Source organism: Nicotiana sylvestris, chromosome 3 (assembly GCF_000393655.2).
Source record: "Nicotiana sylvestris chromosome 3, ASM39365v2, whole genome shotgun sequence".
NCBI lineage: Eukaryota > Viridiplantae > Streptophyta > Magnoliopsida > Solanales > Solanaceae > Nicotiana > Nicotiana sylvestris.
This window is the reverse complement of record NC_091059.1, coordinates 52,959,049-52,976,004: the sequence shown is the minus strand read 5'-3', so window position 1 is coordinate 52,976,004 and position 16,956 is coordinate 52,959,049. Positions and strand designations below refer to the sequence as shown.

General features: G+C 35.2%; 1 protein-coding gene across 8 annotated transcripts; it reads right to left on the bottom strand.

Moving 5' to 3' along the window:
• Window positions 1-3,039: 3,039 nt before the first annotated feature.
• On the bottom strand, window positions 3,040-9,421 carry LOC104238964 (uncharacterized). Of its 8 annotated transcripts, none has more exons than XR_713993.2 (8): window positions 9,194-9,421; window positions 8,196-8,505; window positions 7,968-8,103; window positions 6,076-6,278; window positions 5,904-5,996; window positions 5,739-5,837; window positions 5,326-5,656; window positions 3,040-3,270 (listed from the first exon to the last, which is right to left on the bottom strand). XR_713993.2 is itself a non-coding variant. In XM_070170769.1 (4 exons), exons 2-3 carry the CDS (start codon window positions 8,497-8,499, stop codon window positions 7,988-7,990), a joined length of 420 nt encoding a protein of 139 aa, XP_070026870.1. In that variant the 5' UTR covers window positions 8,500-8,505; window positions 9,194-9,421; the 3' UTR covers window positions 6,075-6,278; window positions 7,968-7,987. The 8 variants fall into 8 exon arrangements, 1 of the variants encoding a protein (XP_070026870.1); XR_713994.2 differs by having other exon boundaries at window positions 5,739-5,833; XR_011406038.1 differs by having other exon boundaries at window positions 5,939-5,996.
• Window positions 9,422-16,956: the final 7,535 nt, after the last annotated feature.

Sequence of the window (16,956 nt, the reverse complement as noted above, 5' to 3'; positions counted from 1 at the left end):
TCCAAGGTCTGAATGGTCTGCTTGGATTCCCCATCCATCTGAGGGTGAAATACAGTACTCAACTCCACATGCATACCCAACTCACGCGGAACCGCCCTCCAAAACTACAAAGTAAACTGAATGTCGCAGTCTGTGATGATAAAAATAGGTACACCATGCAGACGAACAATCTCCTAATATAGATCCTAGCAAACTACTCTGAATTCCATGAAGTCATGATCGGAATGAAATACGTCAATTTCGTCGATGTGACGACCCGTCCGGTCGTCTTAAAAATTAACGCCCCGATCCCCTGTTAACTGCTTTCCCCAAGTTTAATTCTGCTAATTTGATTTGCCAGGATGTTCGGTTTTAAGTTTCGGAGAGTTTTGGGACACTTAGACCCTAAATGAGAGCTTAAATGTTGGAAAATTTACCGTAGTCAGAATAGTATGAAGATGGCCTCGGAATGGGAATCTGATGGTTCCGTTAGCTCAATTGGGTGATTTCGGGGTGGGGAGCGTGTTCGGAGTGTGTTTTGGAGGTACGTAGCTAATTTAGGCTTGAAATGCCGAAAGTTGAGTTTTTCAAGTTTCCGATTCGATAGTGAGATTTTGAACCGAGGGTCGCAATGGAATTCCGAGAGTTTCAGTAGTTCCGTCATGTCATTTGGGATATGCATTCAAAATTTCAGGTTATTCGGAGATGGTTTGGTTGGGTTTTTTATCGAAAGCATATTTTAAGGAAATTTGGAGTTCTTAGGCTTAAATCCTTGATTAGTCCAAGGTTTCAATGTTGTTTTAGGTATTTTAAGGATTGGTACAAGTTTGAATAAAGTATTAGGTAATATTGGTGCTTTTGGTTGAGGTCCCGGGGGCCTCGGGGTGATTTCGGATGGTTGATGGGAAGGTTGAAGAAGTGTTGCAGCAGCTGTAGCATGGCTGCTTCTGGTATTTTCGCATCTGCGGCTTGGGGACCGCAGATGCGGCACCGTAGAAGTGGATAAAGGGCCACAAAAGTGGCTTTGGGTTGATTCTTCAGAAACCGCAGATGCGGTGTGAGGCTCGCAGAAGCGGAACCGCTCCTGCGGTTAAAGGTCCGCAGATACGGAACCTGGCATTTTAGTGAGAGGCAGATGTGACGTTTTGTCCGCATAAGCGGGACCGCAGATGCGGTCCCAGGGCAACAAATGCGGTAATCGCTGGGCAGAACTTATAAATAGTTGTGTTTGCAAAATTGAGCCATTCTTCCACCATTTTCATCCGGGTTTGAAGCTTCTAAGAGGGATTTTAGAGGAAAACAAAGGGGAAACACTTGGAAGTAACGTTCTTGACTTTATAACTCGTTTTCATGTGATTAAAGACCTAATTAGTGGTGAGAAATTTGGGAAAAATAGGTAATTAGGGCTTGAGTTTAAGAGGCCTTTAAATGAGGATTTGAGGGGTCATTTGGACTCTGATTCCAGTATTCTTGTTATGTATAGACTCGTGAAAGTACGAGGTTTCTGAAAATGTAAATTTCACCCGATTCCGAGACGTGGGCCCGAGGGGCGTTTTGGTCATTTTACATAATTTCGCGTATTAGCTTAGAATTAAATTGTAGAATTAGTTATTGGAGTATTATTTACATTATGTAATTGAATTGAATAGATTTGGGCCATTTGGAGTCGAGTACTTGTGGCAAGAGCGTGGTTTCAGGTTGATTTTGAGCTGGTTCGAGGTAAGTGGCTTGTCTAACCTTGTGTGGGGGGCCTTTCCCCTTAGGCTATGATATATGATAGTTGAAATGCCTTGTACGTAAGGTGACGAGCGCATACTTGAGCTAATTGTTGAAAATTCGGTTTTACTTTAAGTATTTAAACTGAGTTCCTTTCTTACCTGTTTTTATTCTACTTGCAAACTTAGCATGTGTTAGTTTAGAAAAGCATGCTTAGTTGACTTAATTGCCTATTTGCTTAAACTGCATTAATTGTGTTACGTGAAGCATGTTAGGCTAGAATTAACTGTTACTTGTTACGAACTTAGTATTTATTTTGATATTCTTGAGCTGCTGCTATGTGTTTTAATTTGAGACTACGGAACGACATCCCGAGAGATCCCCTGCACGTATTTATGATCTGGACTGAGGTGCGGGATACCATTAGATCTCTGGCATATATATTGAAGATACCAAGAGATCCTCGGGATACCAAGAGATCCCTAGTGTATTTATTGAGGATACCAAGAGATCCCTAGTATATTTATTGAGGATACCAAGAGATCCTTGGGATATTAAGAGACCCCTAGTGTATTTATTGAGGATACCAAGAGATCCCTAGTGCAAATATTGAGGATACCAAGAGATCCTCGGGATACAAAGAGATCCCCGATTATTATCCATGTTGTGAGCGGTGTTTTTCTTGTGTTATGCCTTTATTTCTGTTTCCGTTATTGTACTCTTATCCTACTGTATAGATTCTTACTGTAGATTCTCATTTATACTGTTTATCTTATCCTGTCATGTTTATTATTATTTACCTCAGTAGGGCCCTGACCTTTCTCGTCACTACCCGACCAAGGTTAGGCTTGACACTTACTGAGTACCGCTGTGGTGTACTCATGCCCCTTTCTGCACATGTTTTTCATGTGCAGATCCAGGTACCTCTACCCACACTACAAGAAAATAGGCCTTTAGCGAAGGGAAATCTGGTCGCTAAAAGTCCAAATCCGGTCGTTATAAGTTGTTAACGACCAGAAAAAATCCAGTCATCACCGGTCGTTAAAAGCTCCGACGTTAAAAGTTAACGACCGGATTACAATCCAATCGTTAAAGATCCTTTAGCGACAACATAATATACGAGCGTTATACATCCCTTTTAATGACAAGATTTTCCCTTCGCAAATTTGTTATCCAGTCGTTAAAAGTCTTTAATGACAATAACTAATTTAGTTATTACAAGTGCTTTTAGCGACCGTTATTCCCTTCTTTAGTTGTACAACTACTGTTAAGAACCAAATTTAAATTAGATAAATAGAAATAATTATTTATATTCTTTCATACACACCCAACAACACTCAAAAATAAATCAAATACTTGATATCTTTATTAATACAAAGAACTAAAGTATCATATTTACCGGAAACCAATCTGAATTGTATGACATCATATTTAATAATTCCTAAAAGAAAAACATAAAATTACAGCATATATACAATGTCTTTAAACCATCCCTAACAAAACATAAACCTCTTGTACTACAACTTGCTCTACACTTTCTTCAAGGATAGGTTCTTTGGACTTCAATTGTTTGATCTGTTAACATAACAAATGTATGCCAGTTTAGTAACTAAGAATAAACAACTAAAGAAAAAAAATCTAATGTATGCCAATTTAATAAAGAAAGATCATATCTGTTAACATAACAAATTAAATTATTTTTCATAATAAGTGCACACGTAAATAGCCAAGATGCCACAAAAAAATTTCAAAACCTACAGCAGAAGATAGCCGAGAGAAACAAATAAATGTAAGCCGATTAACAGAATTGACATAATAGATGCATATCATTTGTAGGTGGCAATCAAACTTTGTCATACTATTACATCTAATCCACGCAGTTCTAACTGTAATGACAACAAAGCTTTCTTGTGAAGGTGGAGTTAAAAATTAGCTAAATTCAAGGTGATATTGAAACATTATATAACTATGAGCAATCCAAGAAAAATCAGTCAAATATTGCACTTGAGACATACCGACACAGTCAATTATGTTCTTGAGATATATAACAATTTACGGATTGCAGTATATCTCATAAGACACTCTAATCAAAAGTATCCACATAAATGTACTCAATAGATATGTTCTTGAGATGTATAACAATTTACAGGTTGCAGAGGCTCGTTGAATTGATATTATTGTATATTTACCTTCAAAGTTTCCTTTAAGAGTATTATACTCTTCTTAACTACTCTTCCTAACAATCTTCCGGATTCATGTGTTAGGATCCTATATAATTTGCCTTTAGATGTTCCAATTCAGAGAATAAACTAAGAAGCTCCTACCGCCTATTAGCCGGGAGTTCACATTGATGTAATGGACAATATGTTGGAGCAAGAAAATTTTGATCTTTCAAAACAATTTAGAGAACTGATTTTCTATTTAAAAGTGCACTTTATCTTTATTTCCAGTACATGCCATTAGTTTATACTTTCTGTTTTTTTTCCAGGACATGTCAATAGTTAATCTTGCAAAGGAAATCTATGCTTCACTTGGAAATATCACCTCTTAAGGTAACTTCGCTGCACAAAACGTGCACCTAAGATATAGACCACATCCTCAAAAAAGAAACCAGCACCACACCTGATAAGCTGCATAATGGTTTTCATCTAAACTCCCATACCAATATGATTGAGAATTAAACTCAAATTTCTACTGGAATACGGCTATTATTTCTTGTCAAAAGCATATGAAATTACTTTTTGATTACAAGCAAAATAAAATAAATTCAGAAGTGGATAATGAGAGAAGCAAATCTTTTAATCAAGGTCACCAATTAGATCTGAGCATATCTGATTTGAGCATAATAAATTTGTACCCAGCACCTAGAAAAACAGATTTACATAGCAAGTCATTGGCATATATTAGCATTAGCCAGCTAAAGTTTTTGTTGTTTCCATATACACAAGTTGGCTAAATGGACCACATTTTTGGAGTTTTTTTTACATTTCAGAAGCCTAATATTGTAATCAGCTACTCATTTTTCTTGTGCGATTGCTCCAGAGAAAGGATAAAAAGTATTCATGGTAATCTTTCCTCAAGAACATCAAGCCTTGATGGTGTTTATCTCTCTTTCTTATCTTTCTTTACAAGTGTGCAAGTCAAAAAGGTAAGCATTGTCCCAATAACACTCGTTATGTTAATGACAAACATATCTGTAAAGTTACAGTTATTTATATGGAGCCTACAATTATGGATGAAATGAGAACTAAGGCATACAAGTAAACTCTGTCATCCTAAATAACAGATTTCTCACAATGAGATGCTACTAACAATGTAGCGACGTAAAGTGAAATCTTGGTGTTTAACTTTTCCTGTATTCAAATTTAAATACTTTCACATAAAGTGAACTGAGCAGCTGCCGAGAAAATCTCCTTTATCTTTTCTAAACTTCCTGATAACAGGATAATAAAGATTGTAACCTAACTACACATGTACAAAATCTTTGAAACTTCATTCTTACTTAAATTCACTTGTTTCAATGACTATATATTTGTTCATTCATAAACCTTAATAGCATAAAGAAAAAAATTCCGCATGAGTATTGCAATAACTTTATCACAGAATACAATAGGATTTCAATCTACTAACCTGTTAAATTATTTAACATATTGCTCACTTGATGATGGTGATGAAGTCTGATCAAATATTGTACTTGCAAGATGTGCGTATTTACTCTCTAACACATCATAATTACTCTCTAGCCCTTCCAAGCTTCCTTTTAGTGATTCATTTTCTTTTTCAGTAGCATCAGCTTCTCTAATAATGCAGCTTTCGAGGAGTTACCTCCTTTCAACTCCTTAGCGGTTATCCCACCACCAAATCCAACAACATGACTCTTGCGTTGAGGTCCAAAGCACCTCTCTACAACCTCAATGTTTGTAAGAGACGATTCAGATTGCACCACTTGTTGGATTTTAACCTATAAAATGAAAGAAAATTTAATTAAAATACTACAATAGAGTAGACAAATGATGTAAAATAAAATTTATCGATAAACATACATATTTTTCATTGGTTTCAGGTTAAACAAGCTTGGCATCCTTCTTAGGAGTCTCAAAAAAGATAGTTGCCACATCTGGTGGATTACCATCTTTACCTTCCTTCACATTAAAAATAAACAAGTTAACAAGGATGAGGTTTCTTAATAGTTTGCAAGATTTACTCACCAATTCATAAATGATCTCTCTAATTGGCTTACTACCCGTACGATGAGACATACTCAACTTAGACCTATTGATCGAGTTTCTTGCACTTTTTTCCTAAATTAAGAATACATCAAAAAATTATGGTTAGCCACTTAATATAACAAGATGTTAATAAATAGCTATGAAATCATACCTTAAATTTTTCAGTTAAAAAATGCTCCTTGACAAGCCATTCCCAGTCACTCTTGTCTACCCCATTTGGCACATCTTTTAGAGCATCATCTTGTTGAGCATCATCTTTTAGACTTAATATTCTTGTGCAGCGATCCTCTCCAATTGTTCCATAACTTTCTTATATGTTTCAAGACATGATCTCGTTGATCATTTAGGCCATAACTGTCAAATTTGTCGTATAATATTCACAAGTATCAGTAAACATGGAACTTATCTTGGAAATTAAAAAATAAAAATCTAACCACCTGTGTGTATCAAAAAAGATGATAAATAGCTTATAAAGGTTATTATAGGAGTTCTAAATGATAGAGAGGGCAGATTCTGAAGAAAATAGTGAAGGGATCATGAGTCTATATTCGGTTCTATTTAACAGCCAAAAGAAGGAAACTAATGCATAAATATACTTGCAATAGTCAAAATGAGAGGTTAGACGAATTTGGAGCAGCAAATATGCATGATTAACAACTACTGCTGCAGTTAAGTTTCAAGGGAGGACGACAACAGCTCAACCTCATTTGAACATGTGGAGGTATATCTTATATTTAAATGCAATGTTTTATATATAACATGTTGCTCTTCTTGACAGTTTCTTTAGGTGTGAAGCATTCTAATAACTGAGATACTCTCTTTTACAACAGTTGATTTGCTAACCATGTTATCTTAGGGTGTTTTTCAGCTTACCTTTCTGGAAGAATGTATATGCTAATGCTGAAGGAAATACTTTTTGTAGACAATAACTAATACCATGAAAAAAGACAGTAGACAATACAGACACAAGTAAAGTGGGTTCAGATGTGAATAGACGAAAACAAAGCCGTGTCAAGGGATAAAATATTTCTGGTAGAGGACGTGGTTCCTGAGTTATTGATCAGACCAAGTCACAAGCAGTTTCCGTGTCAAATGGTCAGCTTCGAGAACTCTTATCAGAAGGTGAGTTTTTCCTAGCATGATTTTAGGTTTGTTTTAGGATAATATCAGTATTAATAGTGTTTGAGCTTGAAAAGATAAGTGTAAAATATACTGTAAATGTTTGTCCAACTCCATAGATAGTGCATATGGAATGTTAACAAACAAGACTAGAGAAGGTCCTGCTTTATCAATATCAATTCTGAAATATTTAAGCTTAATATTAACAAGGGAGGCACACTAACTAATTTAACACATCGGTCATATTCTTGAATTTTGATTAAAGTGAGGAAGTGATGCTTTCTAGTACTGGACAAAGAATAGGAAGCTTAGATCAGAATAGTATTTATCGAAATGTACTAACATAGAGCAGAATCGATCTTGGAAGAGATTCATTAACAACGGTAAAAAGACAGATGCATAGCTACAATAAAATAGGAGTTTAGTCAGCTGAAGACTAAGCGTGAACACGAAAAAGAGTGGCGTTGTCACGCCAGTCAATAAAGAAGGAAATTGTGGTTTCTGACTTCATTGGAACCAGTAGCAGCATTACAACATAAACCAATTACCCTTACATAGGAAAAGTGAGAAATGTAACACTTCCAAATAAAAAGACCATGCAATCAGAATAAGTGCCTATGAAATGGTACCACACAATGCAGAAGAAGCTATGAAAGCTACAGCTGCCAAACAATCTTATTAATATTGAAGTTTTAGTTTTTGGCAAGACAAGACTCCATAACATAGTTCAAAATAAACTTGTATGCTAATTAACAGTTTCGATTTTCATGTTGTATTCCATTTAATAACATCAAAATAGTATCAAGGTAAGCCATCATAAGCTCCTCTCTACAGATAAACAGGTCAATAAAATCACAAATTCATATTCCGTTTGCACAAACAAGGAAAAGGCATAAGTTATTAGAATAGAGAAGGAAAAGGTACCACAATGGAAAACTGAAAGCTTAATGATGTAAGCTCAAAAAAGCAACGCTCAACTTTTCTCCAACTTTGAGTCCTGCAGCATTTTTACACCTATTCGTTCCTCTCACTTTTTTTGCCTTTTCAGATTCACATGGCTCTGCAAATTTCAATTTAAGTCAAATATAAAAAAGTTTTTGTACAATAGCAAAAAAAATATTATAGCTTAAAACAGTAAGATACTTAATTCACCTCTCTGAGTGCCTTGCATCACTTCTTCATGATGAGGAAGGGGAGCATCACCTTCCAATATTGGTTCAAAACAAAGAGGCGCAAAACTATCATTATGAGTTATCTTATTCTGATCAGAAGCTAATACACTAAAAGTTTTACTTTTGCCAATCAAACCTCTCTGTTCAGCATTTACTCTTACAGATCCCAATACACTAAAGCTTTGCCCTCGTCCCCTTACTAAGCTACCAGGTGGAACGTACACAGGCTTCGCAGACTTTGAAGTTGATTCCCCTTTAGTCGTCTGAGATTTTGATGTATTCATGTCAATCTAGTACAATAAAAAAATGAGTATAGATATATTCATGTCAACCTAGTATACATGCACAAGATTTATATACATATATATTCAAGTTAAAAATATTAGTATTAGCAATGTAAATTGGTCAATCTTTACTAAAGAATAATAGTCAATCTACTTCAAAAATCATTTTTATAATCCATTTGAATAATTTCTCACCCGTAAAATTTAATTGGCCTATAATCCAAGTAATAGCCTTATTATTCTTACAATAAAGGATAAATAAACATGTTAATTTGCTAAATCTAATATGAGGAGTACCAGAAGACAAGCCAAAAAAGGACCATTGTTTCAGGCTCTTTGAGCTTACGACATGAAATAACATTTAATGGGGTCACGACTTATAATCCTAAAATCCATATCGGTTTCTTGACCTTGGCTGTAACTTGGTTAAAGGCTTATAAAAGAAAAACCAACAAAATTAGAAATTAAGGCTTCAAATAAAAGAGAAGATTTTGTGACAGATTAACTCTTGTACTAAACTAATCGAGAATGTAATGTTATCATCTATTAAGAGAATCGATTAACCGCAATTTTTAATTGAATTGGGATGGATCCAATTTTTAAAAAATGGTCGTTTACGCTAAAGACTCAAAAGAAAAGGATGAAGAGTCATAAGAAAGAGAGTAAAACAGCAAACGACATGTTCGAACCTTACCTGATGAGAAGAAATTCGAAGATGAGCATTTGTTGTCAACGGAGGTGACGAGTAGTTTCTCTACTACGATGATACTGATATTTGAACACCAGCAGTTTCACTGATTTTTACTTCGCAGTTGCAGTTTTATGAAATATGTGTTCAAAACATAGGTTTAATTCGCAGTTGCAGGAGAAGTCTTGGGGTTTTTTCCCTTTGTTTTGTGGGGGGAGGGGAGGGGGGTTGGCGGAGGTGTGGGTTGAAAAAAGAGAGGGAAAAATTAGCGCCACTTTTACTAGTTGATTAATTAACGACGGATAATGTTATATTTTAAGGGCCAAATATTATCCCCTCGGTTATGATAAAAATCAAAATATGGTGGATGTCTACTCTTTCTTCATAATCTTTGTCTCAAATGGTTAATGACATATTCAATGACATATTTTCTATGTTCAATGACATATTCCATGACATATTTTCTTCACTTTTCATGCCTATATAAAGGCCTTGTAATAGATAGGAAAATACACACAATTGAAGAAGAAAATTTCTTCCTTTCTCTCTATCTCTTTCTTGTTCATTTTTTACTATTATTTCTTGTTCATGTTTTACTAAATTGCTTTTATTTCATAACACGTTATCAGCACGAGTCTCTAACCAATTGTATATCTACAAAAAATTTCCTACATCCGGAAAGATTACAATTAGAAGCTATACATATCATCATATGGTTAAATGTAAAGAGAAACTACATATGGTAAGTAATGAAATGTAAGAATGTATGATTATCTTATACTTGTCATTCCTCTTAAATCACATATGCACACAACTTCGTACTACACCTATATTACATAAGCACATATTAATATTACACCTTTTATATCGCATGAATGGAATAAAATTTTCGAAGTTCTATATGTGAAACATAGTAGCAGTTAATTGTTGATATGATGCATGTCATGGTAACCAAGGATATTTTATATAAATTGTCTTATGCATATTTGTGTGTTAACTATCTTTAATCTGTCCTGCCGCTTTTAACATTTTCTTTTACTTGGATGAATATTTTTTTTTCCTTTTGGATTTTTACACTTGCATATAGTACAAAAAAAAGAATAAAAAAATGGTCATACTGATTAAAAGCATAAATCACCTTGAAGAAAACAAAAAATATTTCACATCTTTATTTAGGTTGATTAATTATTTCTTTGAAAATTGGAAAACAAACCAGCTATTGAGAAAGTATACTTCATAATTTATGGTCGTATCATTTAAAAACAAACAATGATTAGTATGACTACTAGAAGAGGTATTTTTGAGTATCCATGACCTACTTGATGCGTGCTACTGACTTACCATTTTTAAGTATTTTATATGAATGATGCACAAGCTACAACTGGTAAGTTGTTACCTATAATGTCGCTTTTCAGGTAATATAAATACTAAATTTATGTATTAGTATTATATGTGTGTTGTTACTTATATGATGTACTTTTGATAAATTTATTCACTAATTGCTTGGTTGAATTGAGTGAAGGAAAGTCATGGCGTTAAATCAAATCCAATAGGTAGGATATACCCCGAAAACAACAATATTTTTTAGAGAGACTCAATAAATATTATGACAATGATTTTATGATCCTTTTAAACTCTAATAGAATTTAGAAGAAATATTCTGACTACAAACGGTTGTATTTCATATAGATGCTACAAATAATTAATAAAGCTTTACGCTGATTTGAGATTTGTACACTTATTTAAGAAAGCAAATTTGATTTGCTAAGTTGCAAATTAGTTGTGTATAACTTTTTTTGGCATGTGATTGAAATTAAGGCTTGAGAATGAATCTCAATATTGTTTAGTCTATTATGCCATTAATTGAGGAATAGACATTGGGATCAAGTCCTGATGCTCCATAATGATAAGAGTTGGGTTTGAGTCCCAATTTATTATGGTCTACCATGCCTTTATATTGGTAAGACAATGGGTTTGAGTTCCAATGTACCATATTGATGATATAATGATGACTAAAGAAAAATAATATATTTTTCATGAAAAGGCATGAAAATTGTCCCACTTTTTTTGCTCCATTCTTGAAGTGAATGTGATAACAATGCATAATAAGTTTAAATGAAGACAAGTGGTTAAACAATGAACGTGGGCGTTCCAAATATCAAAATAATAATATTCATCACTATGATTATAAAAGGAGAACAATAAGGGTTCTCAAAATAGTCCTTCAAAATGTGAAAGCAATGCTTACCATCAAATTGGTATGAAAATAATAAAACACGTCGCTGATTATGATCCATTCCTTGAAGAGAATGTGACTTATGATAAACATTGAGAATGCAAACCCATTCCTAAAGTTGAATGTGGCAATATGTGATAAAAGCAATGAATAAAGACATGCAATTCATGATTATATGAATACCACACAACTCACCTCTAAGAGAGGTTTGAGTAAAATAAAGATAATAAATATTATTGTGTGGTTACATAAATATGTCATTGGTCGCGTACATGTGATATGCCAAATATTATTTTGTCATGCCTTATAAAAGTTATTAAAGGCAAAATTAAAGCAAGAAATGATTTTGCTTATGATGATTTTGACCATGATAATTTATTATGATATAATTTTCTCCGTGAATGAAATATTTACCATATGAATGGTATGATAAAAGATTTTGTAGTACAAAAGTTGTTAAGAACTCCGGAAAAACTAATTTGTTACTACCCGGATGAATAAACTTATTCATGACATTGATATTGTAAAGTCTCAAAAGAAACTTTTTGAGTTTCAAATATATAAGTCAAAGTGATTGGCATATTGAGACTATAAATGAAAGGAAGATTGAATATCTTCATATTTCTATAATCATACCGGGTAAATATGAAAGGTTACCCGATCTTCTTTCTATTTGTACTACACAAATATAAGCATGATGCTGGAATCATATGCCACAAGTAAACTAGAGATTTACTAAAATAAATATTAATTGGCATGACCGGTTGACCATATCGGTTCAATTATGATGCGAAAAATTAATTAAGAATTACATTGACACATATTGAAGAATAGAAGATTCTTCAAGAATTCTCTTGTGCTGCTTATTCTCATGATATACCAGTTAAAGGTTGGGATTGAATCCTTTGATTTCTGGAAGGAATAAAAGGTGATATATATATATATATATGGGCCCAGTCACCTGCCATGTGGACTGTTTACTATAATATGATTTTAATAGATGCATCTATTTTATGGTCACATGTGCATTTGTTATCAACTTGCAGTTTGGTTTTTGCAAGATTGCTTGCTCAAATTATTAGAGCACAATTCCAGAATATAAATTATGATGATTTATCTTAATAATACTGGTTTAAATCCAAGTTGGTTTAGCAGAAATTGTATGCCTCCAATTATAGCTAAATCATTGGTTATGAGAACAAAACTCCCAAAAACGAAATTTGGTATGAGATTTATTATTTAATATACAGCAGCACTTGTACGCATCTAGCCAAGTTATATAAAAATTTCTCCCTATCACAATCGGTTCAGGGTCAGGAACCAAATAATTTCTATATAGAAATATGGATGTGCTATATGATTTAATTATGCCACCAAAATGCACAAAGATGAGTTCCCAAAGATGGTTGGGAAATGTGTTGGTGATCCCAACATTAGGGGGAGAAAATGGGCAGCTGAGAAAGTGATACGTGAAATGAATTATTATGAATACATATAGATCCTCGTACAAGAAAATATAAACTTGAAGTTCAAGTGATAATTCATTTACAAATTATTGCCAGACGCATTTGCTGACCCAAAGCTAAATGTCATATTTCAGCTGCTAATGCTCCAAATAGAATAAAGTCCATGAGGGACAGAGTCTATGGCACGCATGAAGTGTAACAGACCAATCGGTTCCAAAGATAAAACTCCTTGAAGAAGGAGAGGGGCAAATATTCAAAATGGTCATAATAAGGAGGCAAGTGCCCTAGAAGAGCACCACGACATAACACTTCATAAGACCTCATGGGAGAGGCTCAGGTACCTGAAAATAATGAAATAAAGAGATCTCAATAAGTTATGTCTTTATTGGGTAATAATGGAACCGACATAAAATGATTGTCGACGATATTGTTAATATAATGTAGCGCTCAATATGATTAATATTGACGAGGATCTTGAGATCAAATCTGTCATGAAATTTGGACGGATAAAAGATTGGCCAAATAAAAAATACGCAATGAAATTGACTTCACTTGAAAAATGTGAAGTTGGACGGATAGTCCAACACCTGAAAGTATAAAGTCAATTGAGGTATAAATGTGTTCTTGTGCGAAAGGTTCAAGTCGATAGACATAAAGACGACTTGTGGCACAAGAAAATTAGTAAATATCCTCACATTGATTATATGGAGACATGTTCTCTTATAGTGGATATAGTCACTTCAGGTTTTAATCTGGCAATATATGAAAAACTTGATATGCGTATAGTGGATATCATTGAAAGATTTAAATTGTCTTGGAGCATATTAAGGTTTCCAAGAAATTTATTAAATAATGCTTCAAAAATCCTTATACGGATTGAAACAATCAGGGCCCATGTGGTATAATCGCCCGAGAGAATACTTGTTGAAAGAAGGGTATAAGAATAATTCAATTTGTCCTTGTGTCCTTATAAAAGGATATGGATTTGAATTTGTTATAATCGCCATGTATGTTGATGATTCAAATATCATTAGAACTCCCAGAGAGCTTCCTAAAGCAGTAGACTGTTTAAAGAAAGAATTTGAAATGAAAGATCTTGGAAAGACAAAATTTTGTCTTGATCTACAAATTGAATATATGAAAGATAGAATTTTTGTCCTTCAATCAGCATACACTAAAAAGATTTTAAAGAGCTTCTATGTGGATAAAGCACATCCATTAAGTACCCCGATGGTTGTGAGATTACTCGATATAAATAAAGATCCACTTTGACCTCATGAAAATAATGAAGAGCTTCTTGGTCCTAAAGTACCATATCGTAATGCAATTGGTGCGCTAATATATCTTGCTAACACGACAAGGCATGACATAACCTTTTCAGTTAATGTCTTAACAAGATATAGCTCCGCTCAAGGATAAATTGGAAAAAAATCAAGCACATATTGCGTTATCTAAGGGGGATTACCGATGTGGGCTTATTTTATGGCAATGATTGCAATACCGATCTTGTTGGTTATGTCGATGTGGAGTATTTATCTGACACACACAAGGCTTGATCTCAAACATGTTATGTGTTTACATGTGTGGCACTGTCATATCTTGGCGATCGACTAAGCAATCAATCGTGGCTACTTCTTCTAATCATGCTGAGATAATTGCTATTCATGAAGCAAGTCGAGAATGTGTATGGTTGAGGTCTACCATACATCTTATTCGAGACAAATGTGGTTTGAAGTGTGATAAACTACCCACAGTTTTGTATGAAGAAAATACAACATGCATAGCCCAATTAAAGGGAAGATTCATAAAGGAGTTAGGACAAAGCACATTTCACCTAAATTATTGTTCACACATGATCTTCAAAAGAATTGTGATATTAATGTGCAATGGATCCGTTCAAGTGATAATATGGCTGATTTGTTCACCAAATATCTACCGGCGTCAACCTTCAAGAAACTAGTGTACAAGATTGGGATACGAAGGCTCAACGATGTGAACTGATGATCTCATCAGGGGGAGTTAATACGCGTTGTACTCTTTTTCCCTTACAAGGTTTTGTCCCATTGGGTTTTCCTTGCAAGGTTTTTAACGAGGCAACCAAAAGGCGTATTTCTATATATGTGTACTCTTTTTCCTTCATTAGGATTTTTTTCCCATAGGGTTTTTCCTAATAAGGTTTTAACGAGGCACATTATTTATGGACATCCAAGGGGGAGTGTTATGATAAAAATCAAAATATGGTGGATGTCTACTCTTCCTCCATGATCTTTCTCTCAAATGGTTAATGACATATTCAATGACATATTTTCTATGTTCAATGACATATTCCATGACATATTTTCTTCACTTTTCATGCCTATATAAAGGCCTTGTAATAGATAGGAAAATACACACAATTGAAGAAGAAAATTTCTTCCTTTCTCTCTATCTCTTTCTTGTTCATGTTTTACTAAATTGTCTTTATTTCTTGTTCATGTTTTACTAAATTGCTTTTATTTCATAACACCCTCATTAATATTGAGCAAAAAATTATTTTTAACGACCGAAAAAATATATGGTTGCTATAAGTACGCTTATAACGACAGAATTTATGTCCCTTCGTTAAGAAGTGATCGTTAAAAATAAAATTTCTTGTAGTGCCAGGCTTATCACCCTTGAGGCAGGGAGATCTTTCGGAGACTTCGAGGTACATCTGCCGCGTCCGTAGACCAAGAAGTCTCTATCTTTATTCTATCATGTAGTGTTAGCCTTTCTATCTTACTGTTGATGTAGACATTCTGGAGATTTGAGCACTTTACTGTATTTCTTCTAGCTTGTGTTCCCGTGAGTTTTCGGGTTTTGGGATAGTGTTTTAGAATTTTGAGATGTTGTGTTGTATATACCGGGTGTCATTCTATATACTGTTTTGCTTTTAGCTATTCTTGGCTTTTGAGTTATATTTCTACAAGTCTTCCATTTATTTTCCGCACTTGTTAGGCTTACCTAATCGTCGAGACTAGGTGCCGTCACGACAGTTCACAGAGGGCGAACTGGGGTCGTGACAAGTTGGTATCAGAGCTCTAAGTTCATAGGAGTCACGAAACACAAGCCGGTTTCTTAGAGTCTCGCTGATCGGTACGAAGACGTCTATACTTATCTACGAGAGGTTATGTAACTGTTAGAAAAATTTCTACTTCTTTTGATTTCCTTGTCGTGCGATATTTTGACACCACAATTCTAAACTTCTGCCTTCTACTCTCTCACAGATGGTAAGGACACGTGCTACTCGAGATGATCAGACACCCACGCCCCCTACTGCAGCCGTCAGAGGTCGGGAGCGGGGTAGAGGCCGAGGACGCGCCCGTGGTGCAGCCAGAGCACCTGCGCGAGCTGCCGCCGAGGTACCACCAACGGATCCAGCCGGAGTCCAGGCACCTGACACGCCTACTGCTACTACTCTAGCACAGTTTATGAGCATGTACACCACTTTGGCTCAGGCAGGATTGCTTCTCCTTGCTGCAGCTACATCCCAGGCAGGGGGAGGAGCACAGACTCCCGCCGCCCGCACTCCTGAGCAGCGAGTGCATGTTAAGAAGGTCCCTGAGATTATTCATGTACCGCCTGCAGTGCCAGCTCAGCCCGAGGACAAGGCAGCTGCTTCCGAGGATGAGCAGTTGAGGCTTAAGAGGTTCAAGAAGTACAAGCCTCCTGTATTCAGTGGTCTAGCATCGGAGGATGCTCTGGGATTCCTTGATGAGTGTTACCGCATTCTCCGTACCATAGGTATCTCAGGGGTTTCTTTTACTACCTTTCAGCTTCGAGGAGCCGCCTATGAGTGGTGGCACACCTGTGAGTTAGATAGTCCAGATGAGGCTGCTCACTGACTTGGGCTTAGTTTTTGTATTTGTTCCTGAGAGAGTATGTTCCTTAGAGCCTTAGGGATGCATGACGCGTAGAGTTTGAGCATTTGCGCCAGGGTGCTATGACTATTTCAGAGTATGCTGTCCGTTACACCAATTTGGCTAGGCATGCACTAGCCTTGATTGCTACTGTTCACGAGAGAGTTCGCCAGTTTATTGAAGGCCTTA

Bases quoted from the DNA above. Each gene is read 5' to 3' on its own strand.
- LOC104238964 (XM_070170769.1), bottom strand. From the start codon at position 8,499: ATGAATACATCAAAATCTCAGACGACTAAAGGGGAATCAACTTCAAAG. The intron at 8,104-8,195 runs GTGAATTAAGTA...TGAAATTTGCAG, and splicing joins GATGCAAGGCACTCAGAGAG to AGCCATGTGAATCTGAAAAG.